The sequence below is a fragment of the Carassius carassius genome, chromosome 21 (genome assembly GCF_963082965.1).
Source record: "Carassius carassius chromosome 21, fCarCar2.1, whole genome shotgun sequence".
Lineage (NCBI taxonomy): Eukaryota > Metazoa > Chordata > Actinopteri > Cypriniformes > Cyprinidae > Carassius > Carassius carassius.
The window spans coordinates 18,901,749-18,922,342 of NC_081775.1; the positions used below are offsets into that span (position 1 = coordinate 18,901,749).

A 20,594-nucleotide genomic window follows, 5' to 3' on the forward strand; every position below is an offset into this window, starting at 1 on the left:
AAACATACCTAAATGACAATTTGAGGTGACATCAGCTGAAAAGGAAATTAGTTTCAGAGGTGGAGAAAATTATTATACTTTGATAACCTTTTTTCTTTTTTTTTTTCTTTTAACTGTGGTATAATATATGCTGAATAATTGTGCTAAATAAGATCAAAACAGTGAATTAATTCAAGTAAATATTGAACTGCATCAATGTAGTCATCTTCCTTGACATAAAATAGAGCAACTTTTCTAATTTTCTTTCTGTTTCTCCTCCACTCTCTCCCCCTCACTTCCTTATTTGCATCACCAATCTCATTTACACACATATAGGCTCTCCGACTCTATTTGGTATTCAGTTCTGTGTTTTAAGGGGCAGCTGTATCCAAGGCAACCCGCCCAGTCAATTTCCCAGTGTCCTGTCATTTATAAGCAGAATGCAATATACACTAATGCGCTCATGGAATTCAAATGCTTGTCACACAGCAAGCAGTGGCCAGAGAAAATTCCAGCACATGTTTGTGCATGTGAGAGTGTTTTTCTGTTTGTATTATACAGACTAAAATACATATTCAGTCATTTTTCTGGTACTGTATAAAGCATTATATTGTATGTGAATGTTATTATTATAAAAAAAAGTGGAATACATTAAGTAGTGCAATGCTGAATTCTGTTCTTTTTCTCTCAATTTCATGAGAGTCTTCCAAAACACTTTATTCAAGGTTCAGAGTCCGTTAATGAAAACCAGATTTACAGTTAAAGGTAAGACAAAGTCACATGTTTCACAAGGTTTAAATAATTGAGGCAGGATTTACCTCTTCATATGTAAAACATGAAACATCTATTCTACATTTTCTTTGTTTATTTTCTGACTGTTAACAACATTCAAGTCAAGGCGAACCGAGCTGCTCCAACATATACACAGATCACTGCTTCTGTCTCTGTCATGTGGTTTGGGTCTGACCGCATTTGAATTTGCTCCTCTTCTCTCTCTGTTTGTACTGTACTTTAAAGCCTTTAAATCATTTTTTCTTAATTTAATTTTTGGTTTTCCATCCTTCTGAATGGAGGCCTTTCAGGGCTGGTGCCAAAGTTCTTGGCAGTTGTGCATCGTCCATGTGCAGAAGAAAGTAGCTGCCATTTCAGTCCTGTAAAATAACGCACCCTTTGTGCCTCCATCGATCCCCGGAGAAACTCATCGTTCATCATCCTACAGGATCTGCTGCATTTTGGGACTTTTTCTTTTGTCAATTCATTTAAATAAATGTCTTGAAACCTTAATGAGTGACGTCAGAGACAGAATTACACCCTATTTAAATATTAAAGAGAAAATAATAGCATGTACAATTTTTACACTTAAAATGCAAGACAATAAACACAAAGCACAAAAACACAAGAAAATAAATACCATGAAAGATAAATAAGCCAATACATTTCAGTACAGATGAAAAAGTGCCATCAACACTGAAGTCTTTTTAAACAAAGAACATTTTAAGATGCTCCCTAACTTTGGAAGATTTGTCTTTTCTTCAACAGAGGATAATTTGGGGACACTCCCTTGCCTTAAAAAATGGTCAAATATGCTTAAAACAGTCCTCAAATAATCAATTGGTTTTTAATACTAGAGTAAACACTTCTTCTTGACCACACCTATACCAGATCATTGTTAATTTGCTCGATAACAATCCTTCATATGATTCAGATACTAGCTTTGTTCCAAAACTGGGTGAGCTGCCTCATTGCCTACATAGGCAGCATTCTACTAATCACCGAACTCATTAAAGTGTAGTTAAGTCTCATGGTCACCATGGCTGCATTTTTAGATCAAGAATACAGTGAAGTAAAATAACTGTTTTCTATTTTAATATATTTTTACTAATTTGCTGGCAAAGCTGGATTTTCAGCAGCCATTACTCCAATCTTTAGCATCACATGATCCTTCAGAAATAATTTTTAATTTGCTGATTTGGTGCTCAAGGAACATTTATTATTAGTATCAATTATGAAAACAGCTGTGCTGATTTATACTTTTTGGACACAGTGCTACAACTTTTTGAGCAACAACATTTGTTTAAAATTGACATCTTTTGTAACAATGTCTTTACTGTTACTTTTGATCAGTTTAATGCAAAATCGTGTTGCATCCAAACTTTTGATCACTCTATAGTGATACACTTCTTTGAAAGAATTGAATGAAATGTAAGTAAAATTTTCTATTGTCATCCTCCCTCTTGCATGTATTTTCTTTTAAACTTGCATGCAGGCAGCTCATTAGGTTTTGAAACAAAGCAAATGTCTGTTATTATGATACTGTGTACATGTATTGTGTATATTGCATGTTTTGTTGTATTCTTTTGTTTTGAGCAGCTTTTCTAAACACCTGTAATTTGGTCTATGCACTCCTCGGCAGCCTCTGTGCTGAACTCTGCATTCGGCTCCGGTTCTTCCGCCCCCTTCCTTTCTCCTTCTCCCCCCCTCCTCTTTGCCTGTGCCGGTCTGCTCTCTTTCTGTCCTGTTTGTTATGCTTGTGGTTCCCTGATTCCTTGTTGTTGTGATGCTGACTGAGTTCTTTGCAGTGTCGCTCCAGTTTGCCGTGGTTGATCAATGCCATCACATCCTGGTACCATGGCTGGGTGGAGGCAAGGGTGGGGTGCAGAGCGGGGCTCCACACAATTAAACGAACAGTAACGGCTGTCCAGCGAAATCCATGCTCTTCAAGCTGACAATGATAAATGCCACCATGATTAAGCTCAGCCCGGGGAATGAGGATTCCCCTTTCAATGACAACCAGCTGCTCCCCAGATGTGACCTGGAAGACAGAAGGTTCAAATTTAGAGATAAATTTAGAAATATAGCTCAATATTTGGTCATGTTTTTAGTTCATGCATGAGTGTGCATATACCTTACGTTGCTCCAAACTGTTCTCGCCTACGTCTTTAAACCAGGTGACTGTGGCATGGTGAGATTTGGGTAGACACTCCAGGTAGGTGCTATTACCCAAGGCAACAACTTGTGTCTTCTCCTCTGCGTCCACCTGAAGACCAGCTGAATAACAATGAATAGAATAAGTAAAGTGAAGTGAATACATAAATTAAATGAAAGAATTAGAGCTTTCGATTACATTTAAATTTTAAATTTATAATTTAATAATAACAACAACATCAATTATAATCATAATTATTATTACTAATAATAGTTAGTGCATGTTGTTTTCACATAATATTATTTCATAATAATTATTATTATTATTATGTATTTTGTTTATCTTTTAATGAATTTCACATTATTTTTATTATTACAATTATTATTAATTATAAATTACAAATAAAAATAATTATTTCTATATTATATATACATTTCTTCTTCTTATTATTATTATTTTGAGTTTTAATTGAATGTATTGTGCACATACAGCATTTCACACCTCAAGCACTGCATTTCTATTTTTTGCATGATTTAATTACTTTACATTAACTGTAAGTGTTTTTCTAAAGGCCCATATGGTGAACGTTTATTCAACCATTCAGTTTAAACCCAGATTTAATGAGCAATGAATGAAATCATAAAAACATAAATAAAAACAAAAATGACCATGCTGTTCTAAAGCAGGTTGTTTAGCAATAGCAAATGTCTGGTTGCCTGTGTCTCTTACCTCCCTGTCTGACACACTGGTTCAGCGGGTTGCCGTCATCGTTAACCTGACGAATGTTTCTTCTGCAGACAGGGAGGAATGTTTCAGATCAGATTTATTTCAGATATCCCAAATACCAATACTTTCCGGTTTCAGTGTACAAGAAACCGCTGATGTAATGAATTCTATCAAACAACCTGCCCATACAAGTGTGAGATGTGTGTCACCTGCGTGCAGTTGGCATGTAAGGGCTGCAAGAGTGGCCGTCCCAGGTGCAGTATGGGTCTCTAGCGAGACAGCATTCAGCACAGGCTTGGCCGTACAAATCACAGTGGAACAGACTCAATTGGATCACACCCTCTGCTGATCCAGCAAACAGCCACTGCTGGAAGCAAAACACACACACACACACACACACACACACACAAAGATACAATGATATGGGCTGTGATGTTAGTTATCACTTTTTTTTCAGCAAAAAACTGGGTCAGAAACGCAAACATCTAAACCACATCTTCAGAATTACAGAGCTCTTTCCATCCCAGATCTTCAGGTTTCAGTGAGTGTTTCATGGAACAAATGTGTGAAAACTCACAGTCTCATTTTAAATATCTTCCACCCTCTCACGTTGCCATGACGACAAGTTGGAAAGGTTTACAAAAGTGTGTCGGTGTATCTCACATGTATATGTCTGTGTATGTGTGCTTTCAGTGATGAACATGGTACCTTTTTTTTAGACAGCGTCATGGTAGTGATTGGTGACTTGTTCTGTTGAGTGACAGGAGATGAGCAGTTAATCCTTCAAGCACAAAAGATCATCCATATGAATCTGGGATGTTATATCTGAAGAGATTTTACCTTAAAAACCTGCAGCTGTTCCAGAGTGATCTCCTGATTCTGTCCGTTGGCTTTAGGCAGGTGAATTGCTTTCAGAACCAGGCCAGAATCTGAATACACACATACAATACACATAATATTTAAAAACCAAATGGACAGGTCAGTCAAAAATTCAGTAAACCTACAGTATTCATCACAAACACACACCTGTACCAATGAACAGCACATCATATTGTCCATCCACCGCCTCCACTCTGTCCACAAGGAGGCGGGTCAGTTTATAAGACACGCCCACTCTGATGAGCAAAGGATGACCTCCAAGAGGATGTACCACTTCTTGCATTAAAGGATGTGTGCGGCTAAAGAAGATGACCTCATCAGGATATTCCCTTGTTGATTTGAACCCTCCATATGTGCTGCTGGGACACTGAACATTGACAGAAAACTCAGTGTTATGGTCCAGAAACTGATTTTCACCTGATTGATTTTAGTTTTTAGTCTTTTCATTTTATTATAATTTAAGAAAAGATTATAATTTTAATAGTCCATAATCATAAAAAAAAATAAAATCATCTTATCGTATGGGAACACTCACTGTTCCAGGTCTAGGATAGGGAACTCTGCCTGTATATTCTGTCCACTTGTACTGTTGACCCTCCCTATGAAGGAAATTTCCTTTAAAAGCTCGAATAATGTCCTGCATGCGGTAAACACACACAGCGGATCCATTCAAGACATTGCTGTTGGGAGAGGAAACAAACACACATAATAATAGAGACATGAATTATTAATTGATTGACAGGATCAATTAGCAATCACAATGTACCAAAACAAGAGAATTAATCTTATTCAGTTCACAAACATGCTTTTGACCAGATATAAATCCAATTAAAACCAAGCTCTGGTGGCACAAATGAAAGTTGCACGTCAGGTCAAACGTAAAGCTAGCTGGCAGTAAGGCACCGACTCCTCAGTTGAGGGTAAAATGTCACCTGATCTGAATTGAGATGTTTAACACATTCAGTGGAACAGCTTAGCAGAGAGCAATAACATTGTCACTCTTTCCATACAGCTTTTTTTATATTCATACTTCATTGTGCACTCCACCCTATGCAGCCCTCTCCAAAACCTTAGGCACACACACACACACACACACACACACACACACACACACACATATTTTCACAAAGATAGATGAAGGCATATGCTATTTGAGATCACTGATATAAAATTGGTCCAACTTCTAATGTGTTTTAAACATCATGGGCTCATCATTAATGTCGTCTTAGGCCAGCTGGAAAGTATGACTCAGTGCAATTTTATCCACACCCTTAACCACATAAACACACTGGGCTGTCATGATGTGCACGTTTATCTTTTCCATACAATTAAAGTGAAGGGTCACCAGGGGCCGTCAAGCTCTTAGCTCTTAGAACACCTTATATTTATAGTCTTTTTCTCAGACAAATCTTTTAAAATAGCTTTAGAAGACCTGGAATGTAACACATAAGTCATGTCGACTAATTTGATGATGATTTTTTTGACAGTCCATAGCCACTTTTTTTTTTTTTTTTTTTATGGAAAAGAGCAGCACCAACATTCTGCTAAACATCTCTTTTAGTCTAAAAAAAAAGTATTCAAGGACAGTCTCAAGAAAAATCTAAAAGGATTGTTTTTGTTTAAGAAAGTGAAATGAGTTTGCAGTGACTTGAAGTTGAGTAAATTTCCTTTTTAATATCTTCTCTTAGCTCAAAGGCGCGTCATTACCATGAAATTTAGAAAATCTGATATCAGGTCAGTTTTTAAGACTCACCTGGTAGTTGTGAAGAGCCCATAGATGAGGGGGTTCTTTTTGTCCTTTCCACGCTGAGTGAAAATATCCTCTACAGAAAAACAAAAAACAGGTTTAGAATATTAAACATGCTTTGTACGTGCTTTTGTCAATGCAAATGAGAAAGAGTGAGTGTGTGTGGTTTCTTATTCCCTCTCAAGGCTATATAAACTCATGAAAAGAATATTTACCTGGTCACACTCTCTTTCTTTAACAAACAAACATGTGTAATGCAACATTTTTGTGGTTTAATTTCTGTTCAAAAACACTCACACATCCAGACAAAAACACCTATATCTTCACAATAAACTTGTGCTCTTGGGGGAGATATGCTAGTTCATTTCTGCATTCTCGCATTCCAGCCATGTCAGATACGATCATACACCTTATCAAATCAAACAAACAAACGCACACACACACACACACACACACACACACACACACACACACACACACACACACACACACACACACACACACACACACACACCCACCCACACACACACACACATTAAGATGGTGCTTCTCAACTGGTTTTGCTTCAGGACCCAAATTTTACATTGGACAATAAGTGATGGCCAAAAACAATACAAAAATTTTTTTTTAAACTATTAAAAGTAAACAAAAATGTAACATGAAAATGACCATGAACTTCACAGGCCAAACAATATGCAAGAGTGGGGTCAGTAAGACTGCTTTTTTAAAGAAATTAATGTATGTATATAGCAAGGACACATTAATTCATCAAAAGTGACAGTAAAGAATTTTACATTGTTAGAAAAAAATATATATTTTTATAAAACTTACTATTTATAATAGATTCCTGAAATAAAAGTGTTACCATTTTAACAAAAATAATAAACAGCACAACTGGTTTCACCATTGATAAGGAATGTTACTTGAGCACCAAAACAGCATATTAGATTGATTTCTGAAAGATCTTGTACTGTAAATGCAGCTTTGGTGAGCACAGGAAATTATTATTATTATTTTTTTAAACATTCAAATTTCTAAGCGAGTTTGATCAAACACACGGCCCTTGACAACAATAAAAGATACGGGGCACAACCCACCAGTTGGAAACCACAGTGTTAAACATTCACGCTACTGCGGATATGCTTTTGAAATCTGAGATAGATTTACTGACTCTCGTAAACTGTTAAAAACTTAGAACATAAACTAGATCAGTACTATAAAATGGATGAGACCTTTATTACACACCGCTCTGGGCTCTAACCGCACACATAAACACAGACATAAACACAGAAAACCATTTTCCCCTCATATTTTACACACAAACCAAAAGAATCCCTTTAATTAAGCTTTCACACTCCCTCTATCCCTCTAAGTCCCATTACTATGCCTCATTTCTGTTCAACCCCTCCTCCCTCTCTTTCTAATTGTTTTCACTAACCCCTATTCCCTGGCTCTTCTTCTCTTTCACTTTTGCGGGGATGCTATAGTTGTGTCAATTTCATCCAACAAAAGCTTTTTTTCTCCTTGAGGGCAGATAGTTTTGTCTGCCCTGCACTTGTTGACACTTCTCTATCCTGCCCCTATCCGTCCTTATCCCTCCTAACCTCCTGCTCTCTGCTCTCCTCCCTCATCTTCATCCTGAGGTAGCCAGTAGGTTATGTGGAAACAGGATGGGGGTGTCACCGGAGACGTGAAAATCCACACACACAGATACTGGCGGCCTTCAAAACATTCAGCAGACCACCAAGACAAATGGCACATACAATTGTGCACTCATTTTTAAATATATTTATCATCATATGGTTCAAAAATGAAAAACATTCAGGGTGAACTCAAGAAAATTAGGTCACTTTTTGAAAACACGTCTGTATATAACCATAAGGAATAATTTCCTATAAGGTGTTTATGTTGAAATATATAACATTAAACTTTTAGAGCAAATATGTATTTAAATATATATTATCCCTCTCTCTATCAAAAGCACATTAGAATGATTTCTGAAGGATCATGTAAGACTAGCTATGTTTCCACTTAAAGATTCAAATTTAACTTATGTGCAAAATTGGAATATCACATAAAAACATTTGCGAATGAACCACCGTTTCCATCCAATGAGTCAAAAAAAAAAAAAAAAAAAAATTATTCAAATAAGAAAAATCTAACCAATCACAATCTTTGGAACAGTTCTGTACATGTACACGTACACACACACACACACACACACACACACACACACACACACACACACACACACACCAACTCAGTGAATCAACTTAACATTATTTAAAATCCAAAACATAGCATACACTAATTCAGTTTAGCTTCAAATTCACAGCCACAGAAACTGGTGGCACACACACAGACATTATCTAAACTTATTTACACCAGACCGTGACGCATTCTGGAGCATCTTCAATCTTGCATACCCAAACACACGCCAGTCCATTTTTTCTTAAGGACCTAAACTTCATCTGGACCATATTTCACAATAACTTACAATTCTAACTCTACACTTTTAAGAGCAATTCTTAAACTGTATCTGACTCATCGTATTGTCAGTTTATGCATGTTTCTTTATACAATCTATAAGCTCGCTTTTCCTGATTAACATTCACTGACTGCAGTGTGGTCTGGGCCATCATAACTATAGCAAGATGAGGGTCCGTGATGCAGGGGGAGATTATGGCAGATGTAGTGGTTTAGAGGCCATGGAGCACAATGTAAACAAGACAGAGAAGAGAATTTTTATAGATTACCACCATAATGCAGCTGAGATGCATATTTACATTACAACATGCTTGCATTATATAATCATCAGAACATTTTTACAGTCACAAGTAAGTATTAAAATGTTAACTAATCAGTACAAAGCAGATTCAGATGATCTAAATACTTTGGTAGGCCAAGAAATAAACACATTTCACAAGTCCCTAATAAGTGAACATAACTGGACATGCACTGAGATTAAACAAATTACATAAACTCAGCTGTTTAAAGATGGCCATGGTGCTGGACAATGAATAGTTCCTTTCAGAGCCGCTTGCAGATTTGATAAAGTAGCAGCCAGATATGGAACCCGTTCTTGATTTCTGATTATTGCTTGTTTTATATGATATTTGGGTGGAATAGTTAGGGGACGTGCTATCTTCAGTGTAGTCATCACTGATAACTGAGATGAACATGTACTGTATGTGCTGTAACATGTATATCTTATAGATATATGAGTATGAGACTACAGTAAAACTTCAGTCAGAATGAGGATTCAAGAATTGTTTATTCTATGCAAGGTCTTTGTTTACACAGACTGATTGATAAGAAACCGGTTTCTGTCTGAGTCTGTGTGTGGTGTGTGTGAGTCTACTGATAAACTTTGTTCCATAAATCAGGGCAAGTTTTGGCATAAGACACACACACACACACACACACACACACTTTATCAACAGTACAAATTATATTCAAAAAAATGTATAATGTTATCTCAAAGCCTTATTTAATTTGAGAGATTTGCTTACACTTTGATTAGGTAATCAAGCGGGAGTGAAAATTATTATTATTTTTTTTTTTTTTTTTTGTGCGTGTGTGTGGCATTTATCTGAAGGTGTCTATTACTCACGGAGTTTGTCAAAGTGTGTCTGTATGCCGTCAGGTCCGGGTACGGAGCAAACAATACGAGCTTTCTGAAAGGTGCTCCATTTATGAACCAAACTACGCTGACCACCAATATCATTCTGAAAAAGAGAGAAAGAGATATAAACACACTAATGTAGTACCATACTACATACTACACTACATTAATACCATGTTTTCTTGCACATGTACCCTGTTGCTATATTTTTTGGACATGTACCACAATAATATCATGTTTTTGAGATGTACCATGCTTTTTTGGACTTGTCCCTACTACTTTTTTAGACATGTGCCCTGCTAATACCATATATTTTTTATTGGTATTATAATACTAATACATTTGACTAATATTACATTTATTTCTGTTTGGATCTGTATGTAACCCTTGTATAAAAAAAATATAAAAATGACAGAAATCCACCAGAGGAACAGTCAGAGACATATCGCAGAGCACATCCTATCAGATTCACAGAGGTGGTCATACAGGCACAGGAGCCACACAAGTGCGGTTAGGCACGTAGGAACACACTATTAGATACCTTGCAGACGCGGGCGACTCTAGAATAGAGGACCTTCCCAGCAGCCCCCTCTGCTTCCTGTGCACGCTCAGTAAAGAACACGTAGACCTTATCATCCTCCTCATTATCACTCTCTGACATCGCTGTGACATGGACAAATTCAGCGCCTGAAGAGAGCGAGAAGTCACAATTACAGTTAACTTACACATATATCTGTTTTTGTTTAAACAATATGGTAGCATTTTCTTGTGTTAAACTGATAGAACACAATGCATCTTTAATTGCTGTCAACAAGCTGAGTGTATTTTTGTAGGTGTGAGTGTAAGTGTTAGTGCTAGCTCAGGTGTATGTGTGGGTTGTACATGCACATATATCACCTTGCAGCCATGTAGAGTCGTATTGTTCGGTGCGAATCGCATGTCGCTCCCCCAGACTCCGAATAAAAGCGGTATCATGACTTAGAAAGTCAGATGAGATACCAGCGTACAGCTCTCCGTCTGAACAAACATGCATGAAGATTTCGATCAGAGTTACACTGGCATGTTCTCACACAAACAGATAAACTACACACAAACTATAAACATGCTGTCTTACCTATCATGGCAGTAGCTGTTCTCTGGTGAGGGTCATAAGGACATTTTCCCTTCCCTGATTCAGTGTCTTCATACTCCAGCCTTTGTTCCTCGGCCTGAAATTCAAATTAAAAATCTAATTATACTTTCATTATTTTAATAAATAATATATATTTTTTTCTGTTTGGATATGTTACCGCCTTAAGTTTAATTTAAATAATTAAGAATATTTTAATTTATTAATATATATATATATATATTTATATATATATATATATATATATATATATATATATATATATATATATATATATATATAACTTTTATTTTACATATGTATAAAAACACTTTTTATTTTATTATGAATTGTTTTTTATTTTTTTTTTCTAATTTAATAAATAAAATTTCATTTTAATTCATTTATTAGCAATATAATTGCTCACAAAATAGTTTAATCTATCTATTCTATCACCTGAGACATGCATATTACATGATGAGTTTATGTGGAAGGTGTGCATGCTGTGAAATGTAGTCCTTTACCCTGAGGAAGAGGTTGGTTGGGATGAAGGCACAGCGAGGGTTGAACGCTCCAGTCCCACAGGCGTAAAGATGTGTTTGGTTATACAGCTCTAACACACGCAGGAAGTTTGCACAGTCCGTCTGTGACATAAAAATGAAACTATCACAGTGAGGATTGAATTGGTTTTGTTTGCAATTAAACAGTGCAAGAACATCTTTCTAAATAAGCTGCGCTTCATAAAATAATGTTTTACCTGCAGGCTTTTTCCAGCCATGATACAGTTCTGGATTCGATCTGGACTTGCAGGCCAGTATATCTGAAATACAGCGCACACACACACACACACACACACACACACACAGATGTGAATCTAATCTGTTGCACAAGTGTGCATAAAAGTTCCTCTTAGTCATATTAAATGTTGTTGCATATGCTGATTTCATCATGTAGCATGTGAGGAATTACAGTTGAATGCCACCCTGGCATTACTCAGATCAAATCATTATGAATACACACTAAGTTATGCAGACAAGCAGGGATGGGCTCACACACACCCTTACCCACACAAACTTTCACAAAGACACTCACAGGGGGGCCTTCATGCAATAAAAGTTGTGTTTTTCAATTTCAATGCGAATGGAAAATGTTTTTTAGCCTGGGACAGATCTGCTAGTAAAAGCTTTCTTGTTTGATCCTACAGCATGTTTCGGTGAACTTTACTATCTCTCTAAAATTCTTGTTATTTACTTCTCACAACTTGCTTTTTTCCATATAATGAAAGTGAATGGTGACCAGGACTGTCTAGCTTCAAAAATACCATAAAAGTATTATAACATCAGTTCATTTGATTTATATATCATATATTCCAAGCCTTCTAATGCCATATCATAGTTTTGTGTAAAATACAAGCTGTTTATGGTGGTTTTATTTTGATTTTTGATGTTCGGAGCCTGACAGCCCAAACTTTCATTGTATGATTTTGTTAAACGTCTCCTTTTCAGTTACACATTAAAATGAGATAACATAATGACAGAATTTCCCTTATTTAAGAATGAGGAATATATGTGAGCCTGTGTGTGTTTGGGTGTGTACGTACCTTGCGGGGGGTTTGAGTAATATCATCTAGGCTCGTGGACAGCAGATGGTCTTTCATACCGATGTAAAGATGACGACCATCTTCACCTGGCAACAGAGAGTTCAGATCCCCAGCAGGCACAGAGAGAGACATGAGCCTGCCGCTCAGCACCAGCTCTAAGACAGAGAGAGACGGAGAGACAGAGAGAAAGTCGACAGATTATTTCATACATCTCTGTTATGAGTAGACCCTCGTGGCTGAATTCGGTTAATATGCAGCATTGCGGTTTTCCATCACAAATCCTTTATTTCTGACAGGCCAATAAAGAAAATGCAATTCCGCTTTATTGTTTTTATGGGAAAGGGGAAAAAACAGAGAATGAGGGTTTCTTTCTGCCATGCAACTGAGGGTGAATTTCTGAAGAATATCCTGGTCAGTTTATACAATATAATTACAATGAATGAAGCTGTTTTTAGTGTGATCTAAAATTACCATATAATAAAATGGTCTACAACTCATGTGCAATGAAGTTGTATGATAGTTTTATTTGAGGAACACACCTCATTTTAAATTAGTATTCAGCAGAAATAACTGAAAAATCAATGGCTCAGTGATCCAGAGCCATTAATTAAGAAGCCCGCTAAAGGAGAAGAAACTCAGTGAATGATGACTTAAATTTGACCTCTCTTTCTTACACAAAGCTATCATAGGAATTGGAACAAAAGTTTCACTTTTACATAATTTTTAAAACCTTAAAGCATCAGAGACAACCAGTATTGTTCAAAACATCTCCTTTGTGCTCCATGGAAGACATAAAGCCAAGCCACAGGTTTGATACAACATAAGGATGAGTAAATGATGATAGAATGTTTATTTTTGTGGGTAAACAATTTCCTGCAATACATTTAAAGCTATCCACCAGAGTAAAATTGTATTCTGTACTTTTCCTAAACACAATGAACCCATATAAACTCATATGTGGACCAGACAGTCTCACCTTTGGGCAGAAAAACCTGTTCAAAAATATGAAGAGACAGACAGAGATAAAAAAAACGCATGAGATGAATCGAATAGACAAAAAGATTGAAAAACACACCTTGAGAATCATAAGAAATCCATTAATTACAGTGAGCTTGAAGCAAATAATATTGTAATACATCAAAAGAAGAAAAGAAAAACAGCAGTAAAAAATGCAAATATTACATTGGTTGTTCTATTGGTTTGCATCTTTATCACTCTTTTAAAATATTCTCTTACTCACCCACACACACTAAAAAAATTCAGCTGTCACGAGGGACATGCACACAATCTGTCACAACGCATTCCTGGCTCTTTCTTAGTGGTACCAGTGCCCCCTGTCTTGGGGGCAGTTGCTGTGGTAACAAGGGTGTGTATGTGTTAGTGTGTGTGTGCTAAAATCACTGATGGATTACGGGCTGGTATTCCACCTGTCTCGAGTGTGTTTAGCAGGAAGTGAGGGAGATTTCATGACTAGGTGGTCCAGAACCTGCTCCAGACTGTAATCAATTTGACTCATGAACTTTTTACCCATAAACTAAATTAGACAAACAGTGAGACATTCTGATGGTCTTAAAAAATTACTACAACTGTCATTTTTCTGTCTTACACACACACACACACACACACAAACAAAGAGTGAGTAACAAACCCTTCTGTCCATCATTCTATGAGCTGAGGGTATATTTAGCCACATACAGACTTAGTGCTGTAAATTTAACCACACACAAGCTGTGAGTGTGTATCTGAACATTAGATTACCTCAATCAAAGACTGATGTGGAATTACTCAATTAATGCAAATATGTGGCATATGACACAGCTAAGAAACATTGGCTAACTTATACATAAACATGCACATGAGTGCAAGAGTGCACTAGCAACAATTTATAGGTTAAAAAAGGTATAAATCATGTTCTTTTCAGATTATTCGTAATCTTCATTTTATGGATACCAATATCAATGAAACCCCAAAGATCAATCTTGTATATTTATGCCTTTTTCAGTGTCAGCGTGATAGTGTACAGCTCTTCCTGTATTGTAGGTGTCAGCAAATGTTTTCTGATGTGAATGTGAGTTTCCGGTTTGTATTCAGTGTGATGTAAAAATAAAAAACTGGCAACGAAATTACACAATGCATGCAGAAACAGACAAGATGCAACTGGCGCTTCATGAACAAATAACTCGGCTAAATATTTCGGCTTCTTTTCATGAATAATTCTGATGAAACTGTTTGAATCAGTAAATGAAACACTAGTAGTTAGCTAAAACTAAAACAGTTACAAATCGTTTTCATTATTTGGAATATAGCCTAAATAAAAATAAAATGTAAATATTAGATGAAAAACATAAAATATTTGACATGTTGCCTTTATAAATAAAATACGTTGAAGTATTAAAATTACTCAATTTAAAACTGAAATCAATGTTTAAAAAATATATATAAATATACATATATAATAAAAATAAAAACAACAAAAATTTGCTAAAAAACAAAATGAAAATATACATATTAAAACTTATTCTAAATATCAATGAATACTATAGTATAGAGTTAAAACTAACATAACAATGCATTCGCTGAAAGAGATTCTCGAAGGAGAAGTAACCAAATTGGACATTAAATTGAACTGAATCAAAATTGAATCAAGAGCTTTGTGAATCAGTTGGAATTAAAACAAACTGAATTAAAATGGGCATCAAATGTAATGTGTATTGTGTAAAAATGTGATTCAAAAACCTGTTCACAAGCAAACACCTCTTGTACCAAAAGTGTTGATGGGAGTATGTTAAGGTGTATTTTCTTGGGCACAATGTTTCCCACAGTGCAGACAAGAACAAACAGTCCACACTTCCTGTGCAAATTGAGTTATCAGCTATTACTTCTCAATCCACCAGTTGGCATGTTCATATGTGTGTGGTAGAAATGTTAACAGGTGCGTCTATAAGTCTGTGACAGAGAAACACAAGGCGCATGCATAAACACACAGACAGCTAAAATAAACTAGTGAACACACACTGCTGTGTTCTGGAATTTCTCAACTCTCCATCAGTCAGACCTACTAACCATGACCTATGACCTGGGCTGAATATGAGTATACATCATAATTATAGCACTCAAATGCACACAGACACACACACACACTTGGCAGAGGTTATAGTGCATTGATTGATGCTTGTGTTAGTTATAATCACAGCTACTGAAGGCCAATCCACTGCAAAGTGACCAATCAAAACCAACCACCTGGAAAATGCATTTTATAGATCTGCTGGACATATTACTGGATATCTAATTTCACTTGTATCCAGTGGCACAAAATTCTCAGTATGTGTGTGTGTGTGTGTGTGTGTGTGTGTGTGTGTGTGTGTGTGTGTGTGTGCTACTCAAGAGCTGTCATTTATCATCTCATTGAGGAAATCAAGCCAAAATGAGCTGGATAATAATCAACCACCAGCCGTTCCCTTACACAAACACACACTTATGCTCTACCCTTTGCGAGTCTGCGTGAATGAAAGACTAATTGGGTAATTAAGAGATCCAAGTAAACACAACACACACATTCATACAGATGTACGCAGATTAATTAAGATGTGTACCCCTAGAACTTTCTAAACACAAACATTTCACACACAGTCTCTTTATTTTCTCTTACATTCACTTTCAGTCATCCCTTAATAGCAGAATGGTGTGACGGACCAACGAATGTATCTGTACAGGGTTTTCTAGGTCATGAAGAAATACAAAACCAGTGTCAGTCTTCACACATGATATACCTCTTTCCAACCACGGCTGATTACAATTGGGTAAAAAAGAGAGAAAGGGTTTGTGCATGGAGCAAAGAAAGACTGGATATTTGTGTGATTCTGGGTCCACAAGGATAGTAAAACCTGTAAAATGTTAGTAAAATGTTGAATGTCTGGGTTGAAAGAATAGATGCAGAAAGGTTTAATAGAAAGAGCCCAATAGAAAAGCATTAGAAGTCAATGGAAAGTCAGTTGTTTCACCTGAGTGCTGTCCTATAAACTATGCAGACCAACAGAACATAAATTAAATTAATTATAGTAACATAGTTGACTCAAGTCAGAATGACTCAATTCTTCTTATTTAAAATTATTATTATTTTATAATAATATTATTAATAATAGTACAGGTTTGTGTGGGGTTAGGAGATTGAAAACACCTATATATCAACAGAAAAGTCAATGGAAAGTCAGTTGCCTCACCTGAGTGTTGGAAGTGCAGTCGTGGTTGCGATGGTCTCCATGCGTCCGTTAGAGGTGCCGCCAGTGAAATAAAGCAGAAGAGAGCCAGCATCTTCCTCATGGCTGTCTGACACACACACACACACACACACACACACACACTATGCTACTCTGGCTCGGAGTAAACACACACACACACCCACACTGCGTACTCTGCTCTGAAATATCACACACACAAATGGTGTCTACCTGATGTCAGCATCACACACCTCTGCGTAAGTGTGTGTTTGTGTGTGCAGTGCAGTGTAATATAATCCTGCTCAGGTCAATGCTGCAGCAGAATCCTCTCTTGGTCTGTCTTCTATCTTTATAATATTGCCGTCTGAATTTGTCTTCGTTTTGTTCACTCTGTTATTGTCTTTCCCTCTGCATCTCTCTGCATCTTTGAACTCTTTCTGATCTCTCTCTCTCTCTTTCAGTCGTCTCTTATCATTCACTCCTTTCTTTCAAACACTCCCCTGATGGGAAGGAGGGAACTGTCCCAATTGTGCCCACCCCTGTCTCGCTCTCTTTCTTTCTATCCCTCCCTCCTTCCCTCCCTCTTTGTGTATATCTTTTTTTAAGAATAAGACAGCTGCTGAATGTGATTCTCTCTTAGGATTCATTTGCTTAATGGCTGTTGAAATCTCTTGTTGGCTTTTTCTCTTTTCATCTCTCACCCTCACTGTCTGGATTATACACACACACACACACACACACACACTCCAATTAAATCTAACAGCATCAGAATTAATGGTAGCTGAATCAGGTCACGTAAACAATTAACAAAAAGATCAAAAGATAAATGAGAATCAAAACCCCCATTGCTATCTGGGTGATCCCCCCCCCCCCCAACACAAACACACACAAAAACTCAAGCACACACACAACTCTGAAGGATCATAGTACTTTAAATTATGAAAATGAAGCAGAGATGCAATTGTGTGGATTTGGCGCCCTCTAACGACTAAAAGATGATTATTGTTTAATACTATACCTCGTTACAAGAAAAAATAAGAAAATTCTTTAATAAGACGCCACAGTTCAATTTTTAACACTTAACAAAATACACAGAGGGGCTTGTATTATCATGCAGGGGTATATTTTGTTATAATAACTGGTAAACTGTACTTTATTCCCCTTATTTCACGGCTACTTACTTAAATTGTTTTCCTACTTGCATATTAACGTGTATACAAATAGAGCAAAATCGCAAATAGAGCAACAACATTACAATATTAACTGCTATATATATATAGGCCTATTCATCTGCACGCAGGTTAATTTTTCAATGGATAGCTAACTAAAACACCCCTTTCATGTAAAGCGCTATGAGTGCTTAGAAAAGCGCTATATAAATGTAAGGAATTATTATTATTATTATTATTACTATTATTATAAAAATACATTAACATTAGCTACCAATACAGCTGTCATATTTAAATTCCCTCTACACCGTGTCTCTTTAGTCTACCTTCTTCTTGTTCTTCTGAGAGATGTTTTCTTTCTTTTCGTCCATGCTGAATGAATTTACCATTTTTTTACTTTGAAAGTATCGCAAAGTCCAAAAGATTGTAGAAGAGTATTGTGTTTCTTAGTTTAAGAATTCAGGAAAAGGGCAAGCGTCACTATACAGCTGGATTGAGCAGTAGGCCTATCTATAATTTAAATGAGAAAACCACTAAATACGCAGTACCAACTAATATACTTAATTTAACATAAAATCTTACGAGGATTATACAGTTCAATACTAAAGTTCAATATCGATTACAGAGTGGAAATTAGAAGTAGAACTTCGACTGTTATGATGACTGGCCACCAGGTGTCGGTGTTGTACAACAGTTGAACAGTTAAATCAGTTGACCACTTAAAAAGTTTATGTTTTTAGTCCCCTTTTTATTTGGTGGGGGGGGGGAATGTGTGAAGATGTAATCACACAAACAATAAATAGAAAGGATCTTTTCGTGCCTCAATGGGACATCGGTCCATTACAATCTAGAACTGAATATGCTTAAGAGTTTGAACAGAATTTTCCCCTTGGTCACCAGCTTCAGCGAGTTCAGTTTAGTCCCCAGGACAGAGCCTGCCTTCCTCAGCATTTTATCTACCCTGCTATTGGCATGTTCCCCTTTAATGCTGTTTCGTCAGCACACCACTGAATAGAAACAGCGCTTGCTACCACATCCAATAGAACATTTTGTTATGTTACTGTGGAACTGCGTAATGTTTGTGTTGAATGACCTAAGCCTTCTTAATATTACAATTATTTATTGTTATTATATTAATGTGAATGTATTGTATTGCTAGTATTTAAATAATTTTAATGATACAATATAATCGTTTAATTTCATTTGATCTCATTTTTATTTTCAAATTGGCATTGCGCGCTCCCGTGCTGCAAACCCGGTTTCCATCAGCTGTCTCTCTGTGCTTCCCGCCCACACACGTGCTCACCTCTGTGCTCTGATTGGATGAGCAGGAAGGCGATGAGCTCATATTGGTTAAAAATAGCTTCAAGCGCTGGGGCTAAAAATAGGCGCGTATATAAAGGCTGGTGTTTGAGCGAGGCTCGGTGCACTTACGCAGCAGTATCAGAGGAGGACGAAACTCTCCGAGAGACGGAGAGAGAGAATGAGAGATTGCGAAAGGGCGGCGGCTCTTTCTCTCGGTCCCGCGTCAGAAGACAGAAATGGCAAGTTGTCGAGTTTTCAGCCAGCCCGGGTCTGGGTGTTGCCCGCAGGGGGTGGGGGCTGTATGACTATTTCCTTCCTTCCTCAACAAGTCATGTTTTTCCCCTCTTCAGTTAAACAGAAGCAGGCTGTGTTATAGTGCATAATATCCGAGAATTATCCACTATACTGTCATTAAACATATTGGTAAGGATGGTTTAGAGAGTTTCATCTGCTGTTCTGACTCCAGGATTATCCAGTGGGTGGCAACTCGAAATAATTCCAGTTTCTCTTGGCTAAATTTTGATTCAGTAAGCTCTCTCTCTCTCAACATTAGCTGGAGTGCAAAGGCTTAGTCATCAGCGTAAAAACAGAACATACTGTTCACTGACAAAATGAAAGCAGGATTTCCACTTCTGTTAAAACTTTTTCATTCGAGTTCTGTAAAGGAACTGTCTTGTCACCTATTAAGCCTTCATGACCCCCTAAGGCTAATTTCCAAGGTAGATTGTCACCAGTCTACAATTTGTTGGTGTGTAAATAGTGCTAAAATTCTGAAATATAAAAGTAGTTCCAAATTTTACACCAGGAACTGACTTGACTTCTGTATCTTGTGCATGTGCACAATGTTTAGTGATCTCAAACATTAATGAAACAGCATAAATATCTACTCCTCTTGCTGAAAGGGAATAGTTTGGGCATAAATTAAAATTGTATTTTACTCATCTAGATGTCATTTAAAATATGACATCTGTAAAACAGAAAATTTGAACAATGTTTCCTGTACTTGGTAACACAATAAAAGCATACAGTGACCATGAAAAGCACCATAAAAGAAGTTCATTCTACTTCTGTGTTCAGTTTCAAGTCATACATTAGCTTTGTGTGAGGAATGGTCCAAACTGTCATTTTTCACTAATAATCTATTAATAAGATGAATTCTATGGTACTTTTTGTCAATTGGAAGTTGACAGATGAACTATGAGCTCTATGCTTAATTGCTTCTTCAGTTAGTCTCGGTGATCACAATTTCCAGTGCAGTGTAATGTATAGAAATTATGAGTAAATCAAACAGAAAAATTACACCTTGAGGATGT

At 36.7% G+C, this 20,594-nt stretch overlaps 1 protein-coding gene across 2 annotated transcripts; it reads right to left on the reverse strand.

The window, feature by feature from the left end:
• Positions 1-659: 659 nt before the first annotated feature.
• On the reverse strand, positions 660-17,334 carry sema3h (sema domain, immunoglobulin domain (Ig), short basic domain, secreted, (semaphorin) 3H). 2 transcript variants are annotated; one of them, XM_059503604.1, is made up of 17 exons: positions 16,811-17,334; positions 12,591-12,745; positions 11,748-11,810; positions 11,515-11,634; positions 10,997-11,090; positions 10,780-10,899; positions 10,424-10,569; positions 9,871-9,985; positions 6,264-6,333; positions 5,046-5,190; positions 4,658-4,877; positions 4,472-4,560; positions 4,340-4,381; positions 3,841-3,995; positions 3,635-3,696; positions 2,885-3,027; positions 660-2,791 (listed from the first exon to the last, which is right to left on the reverse strand). In XM_059503604.1, exons 1-17 carry the CDS (start codon positions 16,908-16,910, stop codon positions 2,375-2,377), a joined length of 2,256 nt encoding a protein of 751 aa, XP_059359587.1. In that variant the 5' UTR covers positions 16,911-17,334; the 3' UTR covers positions 660-2,374. The 2 variants fall into 2 exon arrangements, with proteins under 2 accessions (XP_059359587.1, XP_059359586.1); XM_059503603.1 differs by having other exon boundaries at positions 3,841-3,998.
• Between the last annotated feature and the right edge of the window lie 3,260 nt (positions 17,335-20,594).